This window comes from Tribolium madens, unplaced genomic scaffold (genome assembly GCF_015345945.1).
Source record: "Tribolium madens isolate multiple individuals breed KSU strain unplaced genomic scaffold, Tmad_KSU_1.1 Scaffold_20;HRSCAF=117;Tcas5.2_LG4, whole genome shotgun sequence".
NCBI classification, from domain to species: domain Eukaryota; kingdom Metazoa; phylum Arthropoda; class Insecta; order Coleoptera; family Tenebrionidae; genus Tribolium; species Tribolium madens.
The window spans coordinates 11,270,381-11,282,468 of NW_025400985.1; the positions used below are offsets into that span (position 1 = coordinate 11,270,381).

The 12,088-nt window shown below is 32.6% G+C and overlaps 2 protein-coding genes across 17 annotated transcripts in view; one reads left to right on the forward strand and one right to left on the reverse strand.

Annotated features, from left to right (window-relative positions):
• The window catches only part of LOC123005718 (neurobeachin), a 106,570-nt gene that overhangs the window by 7,081 nt on the left and 87,401 nt on the right, over nt 1-12,088 (reverse strand). The window lies entirely within an intron of this gene.
• LOC123005723 (protein mab-21-like) lies at nt 9,564-10,796 on the forward strand. Its single transcript, XM_044399627.1, has one exon. The coding sequence runs from the start codon at nt 9,587-9,589 to the stop codon at nt 10,682-10,684; it is 1,098 nt and encodes a 365-aa protein (XP_044255562.1). The 5' UTR covers nt 9,564-9,586; the 3' UTR covers nt 10,685-10,796.

Sequence of the window (12,088 nt, forward strand, 5' to 3'; positions counted from 1 at the left end):
AAATTCGTTTGTTGTTTCTTACCTTCACCTACATTTCATTGTATTAGATGTAAAGAACAACATGAACTTATTTATGAACATTATTAATAAAATTAATTCGAGATATTTTTGTTGCAACTAGTTACAAGTTTATAATTTTTTAGATGCTAAATACACAAAAAAATTGCAGTTGTTAAAAAACCTGAATATAAGCAAAGTTCTAGATATTGTAAAACCTCAGTCGATAGGTTGACCAAAGTTTAAAAATAATAATAAAAAATACAGTAGGGAAATTCGTTTTTTGTAAAATGCTTAAATAAGCTTACGAACTGAGAGGTTGATACATACCTTTTTTCAGTTAAAATCTTTGTAAACGAAAAAAAAAAAAATTACGATTCTAACTTTAAAATGCTACATATTCCAGAAAAATTAATACTTATTTATTATGCAAGACGATAAAGAAATTGTTTATCTACGAGCGAAAAGTTTAAGTTTATGAGTGACGAAGTCATGAGTGGACTTTTTTCACGAGTAGATAAACAATCTTTATGGTCGTGTCTAATATTTCGTTTTATTTTGTACTCACCTACCAGAATTTCTTGAAATATAAACAGTAGATAAAACTACTTTATTTTACTAGACGATAAAAGACTACTTTAGTTGATAAAATATAAACAGTAGATAAAAATTACTTTATTTCACTAGACGATAAAAGACTACTTTATCTACTGAAATTAGTTGATAAAATCACGCTTTAACATTGAGTACAAAATAAAAAATTAAGCATATTATTATTATTCCTGCTTACAAAATTACTACTTTATCTACTGAACTTAGTTGATAAAATCACTCTTTAACATTGAGTACAAAATAAAAAATTAAGCATATTATTATTATTCCTGCATACAAAATTACACTATTAACATGTTTTAAAGTTTCCTTGTTAAAAAATTAATATTAAGTAAACTTTTTAAAAAACTTCTTTTGCATTTTAGATAATATTACCATTTTTTTAGATAATTTTACCATTTTTTTTACCTTTTACTAGTAGTAAAAGGTATCATTATTTAGTTTGTCGAGAGGTTGTGAAGTTGTTTTTCCGTTCTAGTGGTCAATAACCTTTTTCATTATAGACCAAGGGTAATAATGGATTAGAGCTGGGCAAATACCTACATTGATACAAATTTGTTTAGAATATAATTTTTTTAAACTATTATCATCACAAGTACTAGTGAAAGTAATTATTTCGAGAGGAAAGTAATGCAAAATCAAATAAAAAATACTTTTAAACTTACTCATAATAATTCCACCTCTATTTTTTTTTCTATGTCAAATCTCTCAAAACAACAAATAGTAGTAGGGCAAATTTTAAAACTTTTTCCCTTTTCTTTGCAGTTCCTTTGTTATTTTAACAAACAGTTCATATTTTGAAGTTTGAAAATTCATTTAATAAAATACGATAGAGAAATTTTTTTATAACCTCGCATTTATCATTTCGCGAGATGCGTAGCAACAGCTCGGTTATAAAAAATCCACTTATACAGGCTATAGATTATAAAAAAACGGCTCAAACTTTAACTCCATTATTATAAAAATATTACAAAACTTTTTGGAACAAAGTTGCACAAAAATTGCTCACAATAAACTATTTAACTTTGATAAAAAAAGTAATAAAGTTATACTCGTAGTTTTGGACCTGTAAGTATGTCACGTCAGAATAACATTGAAAAATTATTTCACAGAATTTAAAAGTTTTAAAACAAATACAGGGTGATACTTAAATAGACCGACAAAATTTTATCCTTGGTAGTATAAAATAAGAACATGCTGGAAAAAATATTTAAAAAATTCTTTGTTTAAACGTTCTTCAAACAAAATTTATTAAAGTTATTTTCGAAGTAAAACGTCCGCCACTGATGTTTTCGCACAGATAGTGGAAACCATGGTATTAACMTACTTGATCATTGCAACAATTCATAAACGCCGTAAATGGCACGGATCAAGGGGGTTTTGCCCCTAAAAGGTATAAACGTAAAAATGGTACAGTTTGTTTCCATTTATCCTTAGGAAGCTGTGATACAACTTTGTCGGTCTATTTAAGAATCATCCTGTATACCATGATTTTAGAGTATCGTTAATAAAGAAAATAAATGTTAATGGTAATTTCTAATTTTATTGTAAAGTTTTTAAAATTCAACCTATACGAATATACATTGATTATGTATAGAAACAGGGTGTTAAAATTAAAGAAACAGATTTATTACCCAAAATTATTTAATTTTTGGAGATGTGATAGGTTAAAGTGACAGAAAAAACGAGTAAAAGTAATCGTATTTATTAAAATTCGAGAGAAACATTTTTGAATTAAGAAAGTCTGGCAGAGATAAGACAAAAATCCAAAATACGAAACAAGACACTTTATTAGTAAAGCAATAACGTGGAGCAAGTTGACACATTATTAACATGTACTTAACATTAACTGTATTTCGAAACAATAATTAAAATAAATATTCCGACATCGTTCTGAAGGCGTTTTATGAATCCATAACTATACGAGTAAAGACAAGAATCGAACTTTTTTCTTTCGTTTGATACACTATGTCGTGCAATCGATCCTGATTCAATTAAGCCATAATGAATCAGCAGCAGCAGCAGGATCAGGAATAATTCGCGCGCAGTCATTCCAGCGTGAACATCCACTAACAAGGTTACAGAGTACGCCTAATGTCTCTCTACTCGACAGTAATTTTGTTTATCGTCAGCTCTCCCTCTTTTAATCCAATCTATTTGGTCTTAATGCATTTTGCAACCATTACTAGTTGCACTCGCAATGACCCTTTCCCGAAAAAAGTTCCAGATATCCTCGATATCGATTCGTAAAGTCGTTAAACTCGAAAAGTGTCACCTTCGTGATATTGATGGGTTTGTACTCGGGAAGGTAAACCGCATGTTGTATCCTTGATATACGATATCCCTTCCCTATCTCTTCATCTGGGAAACGTAATTAAAACGGACACACAACCACGGCCTCGTTATTTATGATACCCGAGTTTTTCATTGGAAAATTTGCGGCCGGCCACTATGTACGCATCGCACGAATTTCACTCGATATTTTTTCTAATGGCGTCCCGCAGCTCGCGATAAACATCGTCTTAGTTAACACGCCGTTTTATTGCTGTTTCCACTGAAAGAAGAAGGAAATAAATCGTGACATTGGTGACCCTTGTCGTGTTTCTGGCGCCAGACTGAATAAAAACCACCAGAACCGTATTATACGAAATTTCGCGTCGATGTTTCAAATTAGTCGAGTTTCCGGATCCTGTCTTTTGATTGACAGATGGCTGGTGTGTACGAGGGAGGTCTAGACGTCGAAACGTTTCGCCAAAGTATACTTGTAAATGTGTTTGGTATTTAAGGATCGCGCCTTCTATTGCATAACTACGGTGTTGGTGGCGGTGGCCACACATGCGAATCCTTCCTCCTGCAGCTTGATTAATTGCCGAAACGCAGCCCTAATTACTAATTGGTGAGCGTTTCCTGTACCCCGCTGACGACCCGATTTAATACCATCGGAATAATTGATAACATAATCACGGACACGAAAATTTATAGTGAAGGGTGAAAGAGAAACTTTCAATACAATTTATTTTATAAAATGCAACTCAAATTTAATCATAATGGAAAAATAGCTTTCTTTCAATCATAGAAAGAATCATTGCATTCCTCGAATCACTGAAAATGTTCCATAGTATGAAAATGAAACAGTAATCATCAGAAAAAACAAATAGGCACACTTTATATGGGAAGTTACATGTTTGGCGTAATGAAATGATTTGTTCAGCTTTTTGAGACGCGTCGATTGATATAAAAATTATACAATTAGAGAGGTCCTTAAATTCCCATATAAAGTGTGCCTAGTCCTTTCAGCGTTTAACACAATAGAGAATGTCTGAAGCAAGCTCAAAAACTCGATTTTTTTTATTTACTCAAAAACTGTGTATCCTGTTATACGACGTGAACCCTATATTAAAAAATGTTAATTAATTTAACACTTTAGTTGAATTACAAAAAATATTAAAAAAAAAGAGTTTCAAAATATAGTAGATACTGAAATCATGAACTTTGTTTTATTTAATTTTTATGATTTTTTTTTTAAATATTTAATAAAACTTTAAAACAATGCTCATATTCAAGCCTCTGGAAACTGACTGTCACAGGAATCATAAAAAAAGAAAAAGATAGTGAAAGCGGTGCAAAGGACAATACACACATTTTTGCCGAGTGATGCTGATCATAACGTTTATTTCCAATACAGTAAAGTTTATATTGCAAAGTTTTTAAAATAAAAATAACTACGTCAATTTTCCATTTAGACTCGTAATTTTTACATAATTTGTGCATGCGGATACATCGCCCATTGAAATTTCCAATATACTTTGTGAATCACCCTGCATAATAAAGTTAAAACTCAAAACATTATTACCAAACTAAAAATATAAACACAATTAAATAAATCTTGAAAAAATATTTGAAATTTGAGACTAGAGAATTGATATTTGGTTCTCTTCACATCTTACGTGATAAATTTTTTTATTACAATAATTTTTGAAACAAATTCATACTTTTATTATTATATTCAAAAATGAGTAAAACCGTGTCAAAAGCATACAGTAAACATACGAATAGTTTATACCATGAAGAAAACTTTAAATTTTTTAGTCAAAACGAAAGTTTTATTATAATTTTAAGATTATTTCTTGGAGTAATTTAGTAAATTCTTTACATTTCTACTTTGCGATATTTTGAAGGTTTATGTAAGAGAAACACAAGCACTTAGCTGCATTTTTATTCAGATTTTGTTTGACAATATAACATTTTTACACTTTTGTTGTTTATAAAATTATTACTTCTTTTAAACATTTATTAATTTTTTCGAGTGGGTAAATGTAATTCTTTAATTATGTTCTGTGCCCTCAATTGTTTTTTCAAAAGTTAAATTTTTCTTAATTTATCAATTACAAAGCTTATAGAATTAACAGCAATTTTCCAATTTTTTAAACTCTTCTACTTCTATGTTGTTCATCTAAGTATTAGAGTGTACCTAATTGACTTGGGAGGATTGACACGTTTCACTTTAACAAATAAAGCGTCTTGTTTCGTTTACTATTATTATAAAAAGTACAAGTCAAATCAAACTTCCTTTGAAAGCATACCTATTAAAAAAAAATATACGGACACGAATTAACAATTTTTTAATTTTTTTTATCTTCTGGATCTATAGGTAAAAGTACCTATATTGTTATTTCGTTAATAATATTTTCAAGAAAATGTTATAATTTTGAATTTTTTATTTCTTTTTTTTCTTCAATTATTATTATATCTATTCAAAAAAATCAGTTATAATGCAAAACCGGGTCAGTAGAATAAAAGTGTCAAAAGCATAAAAAAATAAGAATTTAGCCTAAACCGTGGTTTTATCATAATTTTAATAATACTGAGTTATTTCTCAAAAATTTCTTAAAGCCGATGTAATTTTTTATATTTCTACTTTGCAAGGTTTATGCAAAGTATAGAAAAAAAACATTTGAGTGTAATTTTATTCGCAATAGGTACGAAATATTTACTTGTCCGGTCCTAAATCCCTAATCTATTTCAACAAGCCGCAGTTCTGTTTTGTTTGTACTCTCGACATTTGATCGAGGGGTGTCCCCTCATGCCGTGCTCTATCGCACTCTCAAACCCATCGTCCCCCTAAATCATCCCTTAATCGTCATATCCCGGGCCTGCTAAGCTTCCCAAATAATTCATACCCAACTATGGTTTTTACTATCAAAGTGCACGCATAAAATGCGTCATGAGTCACACTAAAAATTCTGAAAATTTCTCCACTGCGATAAAATAAACGTCACATTTGCACGGTAGGCCCTCGAGTAATTTATTTCGATCGTTTTAAATATAACTCAAACGGATAAAAAGCTGCGGCAATTTGCTCGCGAAGACGACGAAAAAAATAAAAACTGTTCCATCAACGATATCGAGACTTGGCAATATAATGAAATTAAATTTAATTGGTCGGGATGTTAATGTGAGATCTGGGACGAAACGTTTTTATCTTTCGACCAGTTTAACGCTAATTGACGGCCGTAATGGATGGGACGTTAAATTTTAAATTCTTTACCATCCAGGGTGTCCAATAAAATTTTATGCAAACGATGAGAATCGGCGAAAAAAACGTCCAACGGCTACCATAATCAACTCGCTCGAAATACGGCTGAAATAATAAAATAATTAACAACGACTCCAACGACACTCGCTTTATAGCGGCATTAAAATTTTATGATTGTTTATAGCAATGACCCCTCGAACGTTCGAGGGCAACATCCCTCCGAAACAAATTACGTCAAATCTGATAAATGACTAGATAAAGCAACACTCTGCAAATGACGGGTGGCACGCATCGGATTTTCATTTTAGAATCCTCTCCCGGCCGCTGGGAAATCTACCATGTGGGTGACGCGCGACCACTAATCCCCCAAAGGTGCATCCAGGTGGATGGATTTACACGATAATTCAGAGTAGTTGATAAGGGGATGCTCAGAAGAGTAATTTGTACAAGTAAAGTAACATCGATGATTATACTCGGGGGGTGGTGAGCGGTTTGCTATTGTGTTTTGCGGGTGACGACGGATAAACAATAAGGGGGGCTTTTGTGTCATGTGACACCTTATTCATTTGCCAGAGGGGCTCGTTAACCAAGATATTTTTAATAAATCTGAACTTTGAAACACACTCGTTATTGGTCACTAATAAAAACTGTAAGTATGTTTGAATAGTGTTGTTTGTAACAATAAATTTTGAAATCCGCAGAGTAGGTATTTATAAATAGGGTAAAACAGGAAGTAAAGCTTAGTTATTGTAAGTACAACATGTTTCAGAAAATACTTTCTCGACTGGTATCTCAATTAATTATTGCAAATTTACAAAAACATGTATAGGTTGACAGACGAACATAAAATTGAATTAAAAGAAGGAAAATGCCTTCAAGTTGAAGATTTAACACCTTTCTTATATTAAATAAACTGAAACAAATACAAATTTGTGTATTTCTGTAAAATGTTCATGAAAATATTTAGGTTCTATTTTTTCCTTTTCGATATTTATTTTTTGTTAAGAAAACGGATATACCTGCTATACCTAATTAAATTTCTCCAAATTAAAATTCGACACTGTCAAAATTTAGGGTTTTTCTCTCGTGTAAGGAAGTTTTAACAACTGTTTGGCATTTCTTAATACGAAACGTCAAATTATTTTTAACAGATTTAAAGCAAGTTTAAGCCTTGTTGAGTCTAATTCGAAGAATACGAAGAATACACTACTAAAATTTTGCGATTTTCCACATTGTAATATTTTTCTCGACTAATTTTTGTTTGGCTTAAAAAAAAACGTTGTAGATCATTGTAATTTAATTCAATAACATTTCTAATTTTGTCTTCTAAATGTGATACTCAAAAGACGAAAGCACCGTTTTTTTACTTATTTTTTTATACTGAGTTCTGGTGTGCCACAGAGACAAACCTAGGTTTTTACTGATTTCAGAATATTGCCCATTCTTTTCTAAATTATGTACCATATTTTCCATAATTTTAATTCTTGAGACATGAGAGAAAAAAAAAAGCATTACATTTCCAATTTCAATGAATATCCGTATTAAGTAGGCCGAATGTGTCAAAACGTTAAAATAGGCGCATGGAAGCTTCCAATAATTAACCGTTTAACTTGTTGTAATCCTTTGAATTTCCAAGTTTTTCAGATTTTTTGTGTTCAAAGACTTACTTGTGCTCTTTTGGTGACATAAGAAATAATTTTCGGTTTACCTACCTTTTTATGTAGCCTACTTTCTGAACGAATATTTAGTTACATTAGAAAAGCAACGTCTTTTTCAATGCTTTGTACCTCTGGGGCACCAAAAGATACTATTTTGAAACAGATTGGTCCTCATTCAGAAAAGAACGGCCAATAATCTGTAATAAGTAAGTAGTGGTTGCACACTATAGCTCAGTATAAAAGAAAGTAAAAAAAACGGTGCTCTCGTCTTTTAGGTATAACATTTACAAGACAAAACTAAAAATGTTATTGAATTAAATTACAATGTTTTGCAAAGTTCGTTTTAAGCCGAACAAAAATTCGTCGAAATCCGACAAAAAATAACAAAAATATTCCAATGTGAAAAATCGCAAAATTTTAGTTGTCCGGTTAATTTTGACGGCCAGTGTAGTTATTTAAACAGGTGTCCGAAAAGTTACGCACCTCCGTGACACTGTATCATCGCACACGACCCAATGGCCCAAACCAACTTTTTTGGTGTCTTGAAGCTATAATTCGTCCAGAAATGTAAAAATATATAGGTAGATCAAATTTCAGCCGATTCAATACTTTCCTTATAGGGTAAGGAAAGTAAAAATTAATAAGTTAATCAACCATTGACATTTAATTTTTGCGGACGAAAAATATTTACCTTATAAATGCATTTTTTTTAAATAATTGAATTTCAAAATACAATTTTGTAGGTACTCGCATTACAATTGCTTTTTCTCTATGTTTTTTATTAATAACGAAAATGTTAACCGTAAAAGATTTAACTACATGCGACTAAAATTAACAATGTTTTTGAGTAATCCATTTTCAATGTTAATTTTTTCTTAATTTATCGTATCAAAATATGTAATATTAAAACATTAGTAAAAAATTGAGAAAACCTAATTTTATTTATAGAATTCTTGTTTTCATTTCAAAAGACTAAAAACAAGACATGACAATTTTTGGTACAATTTTTGAAGACTAACGAATATAATAAATAAATGACAAATAAATCGTCCTGATAAGACAAATGTAAAATATTTTTAAAATCCATACTTATTTGAAACTATGTATCTGAATATTACACTCACATTTAGTGGCTTTTACATCACTTTTTAATTTCTTTGTTTGACACTTTGAAGTGTCCATGCAACCGGAAACCCATTACCCTCTGCCACAACAACACCGTTTTCGAATTAAGTTCGATCCAAAGGCGCCAATTCCTCCAATCCACAAATTGCCAACAACTTCCTCTGTACTATTAGCGCCAGATTTATGAGTTCCGTGTGTGTGGTTCCATCCCATCTGTCGTTGATGAAGCCATTCGAAAAGAAAAATGACAAAAACTCGTCTAATCCATGTAACCAAATCGTCTGACAGGCTTGAGTGGCTTTTTTCCTCTCCTCTTATTAAGTGCGAACACGTCTCTTAATTTATGATCCCATGGCTAACCCATAGAAGCCTCACAAAACCCATTGTTACTATTGTTACAAGCACTCGAAAAGGCATATCACCCTTTGTTGCTCATTTCATGATCCCGGATTAAGCGCTATTGACATTTATTGAGGTGGAGTTTGGGTACAATAAGCCCCGCCTTCGATCGATACCATTACCGCTCTCCATGCTACGATGCGCGCGCTGTGATTAGTCGCGCTCACGCAAGGCGCGGCCCAAAACCACGCCTATGAAAACCACCTCCCTTTTGTAAATACCTGGAGTAGCTCAGTCGATTACCGACGGCATTGGCAGCATGTTAGTGCCGCCGGATATGCTGGCAGCCCAATCAAAAATGCTCTACCAGATCAATAAATACTACGGCGAGAGAGTCCAAACGCGAATGGGCACCATCGCCAAAACAATCCGCGAAGTGTGTAAAGTGGTCCAGGACGTCCTCAAAGAAGTCGAAGTCCAAGAACCGCGATTTATCTCCTCTCTAACCGAGTGTAACGGACGGTACGAAGGCCTTGAAGTGATTTCACCAACCGAATTCGAAGTCGTTCTTTACTTAAACCAAATGGGTGTTTTTAACTTTGTCGACGATGGGACTTTACCTGGGTGTGCAGTCCTTAAACTGAGCGACGGACGAAAACGTTCGATGAGTCTATGGGTCGAATTCATAACCGCCTCCGGGTACCTCTCAGCCCGGAAAATCCGGTCTAGATTCCAAACTCTGGTCGCCCAAGCTTGTGATAAGTGTTCCTATAGAGACTCTGTGAAGATGATCGCCGACACCACCGAAGTCAAACTCCGGATTCGCGAACGTTTCATCGTACAAATTACACCCGCGTTCAAATGTTCCGGTGTTTGGCCGCGGTCGGCGGCCCATTGGCCCATCCCCCACATTCCCTGGCCACATCCGAACCTCGTCGCCGAGGTAAAAACCGAGGGTTTCGACCTTTTGTCCAAAGAAAGCGTCGCGATTCAGGGGAAACAATCGGCTATGGAAGGCGATGCTTGGGTTTTGTCGTTCTTAGAGGCCGAAAATCGGTTATTACAAGGCGGCTGTCGACGCCGCTGTTTGAGTATCCTCAAAACCCTACGGGATAGACACTTGGACTTGCCCGGAAACCCGGTCACGAGTTACCACCTCAAAACATTACTTTTGTACGAATGCGAGAAACACCCCCGAGAAACAGAATGGGACGAGGCTTGTATTGGAGACAGAATCAATGGGATTTTCCTGCAACTGATTTCGTGCTTGCAATGCAGGAGGTGTCCGCATTATTTCCTTCCAAACTTGGATTTGTTCAAAGGAAAATCACCAAGTGCGCTGGAAAACGCCGCCAAACAAGTTTGGCGACTCACCCGCGAAATGCTAACGAATACCAGGTGTTTGGAAAAATTGTAACAAGTATAGGCCAAATATTCAAAAATTCCATTAAAACCCGCATCGCTGTGCCATATACTTGATGTATAAAATGCTTTAATTATTTTATTTCGTACCTTTATTTGTAAATATTTTCCATAAGACTGTTATAATTATTTGTTGCATGTTTTATAAATTATTTATTAAAACATTATCAAATTGATTTTGACTTTTTTTTAACTACAGTCGCGAATGAATTAAATGTGACGTGAATTATTGTTTGAAGCCATGAACAAGATTAATTAGAAACACAACATGTGAGAGGCCCCTCCTTAAATTATCATTAATCGGCAGTTTATACCTGGAATATGTTATTATATAAACTTTAAAATAAATTAGAATGATGTATGAGTAACATTTATTCATGAACATGTACAAAAGAAAATTGTTATTAAAAATAACTTCAAGGTCTAATAATTCATAACAAGTGCTAAGTACACAGTTCAACGCTGGTTTTCTTTTGAAAAAAACTCAAAACGACGAGTTTATTACTGCTACATTTAATACAATAATAAATGAAAATTTCGACATAAATTAAATCAAATATGGGTATGTGAATAAAAACCGATCATTTCTCAAGTATAATTACGATAAAATGTCTTAATACAAACATAATATTTATGTGTTTTCTCGATTGGATTTATAGTTATTGGTTTTACCTCAATATCGAATTTATTGCGCGGTGTCGTATTAAGTTATTAAAATTTTATTGGTTTGTACCTAATTAGCGACAAAAAAACGAGTAACATTAAATTGTGATTCGTGTTTCGGAATATTTCGTTAATTACAAGACTGGCAACATCGTAAACGCGAAATATTAGTGAGTGTTATCCACGGGAAGACAAGAAAAAAATAAGAAATTTGATCGTAAAATTATTAATTGAGAGTCTAATGAAAAAAACTAAGGGTTGAGTGAACGTAAGAGTTTGGTTGTTGTTTGTTTTGTTATTTTTGGTTCGAATAAAGTACAATTTCCTATTTATCTAGAAAAAGCACTTTGTTTGTTGTTTGTTAAGTCCGAATGATGAATTAAAAATAAACATTCTTTTAAATTGCTATACAGTGTTTTATTTTCTAAATGGTTCCTATTTTTATCTTTTGGAACTTAAATCTCCCAAGACGCTCATAAATCGGTTTCACAAGTAAACTTTGCTTGCATGCAATGACATAAAAGAAAACTTTTATAATTTAAAATTGTAGTTAAATGAATTTCTTTTACGTCAAATAAATAAATTGCTTTCAAAAATGTTTCATTACAAAATGTAGTGTCAAGAATTGAAAACACACATCTAACATATAATTTTTTACTCAAATGTTAAAAATGTTCCAACAAAAACTAAGAAAAAGAGCAGAAAGAAGAATTACTTAAGAACTGCAGTTCAAGTT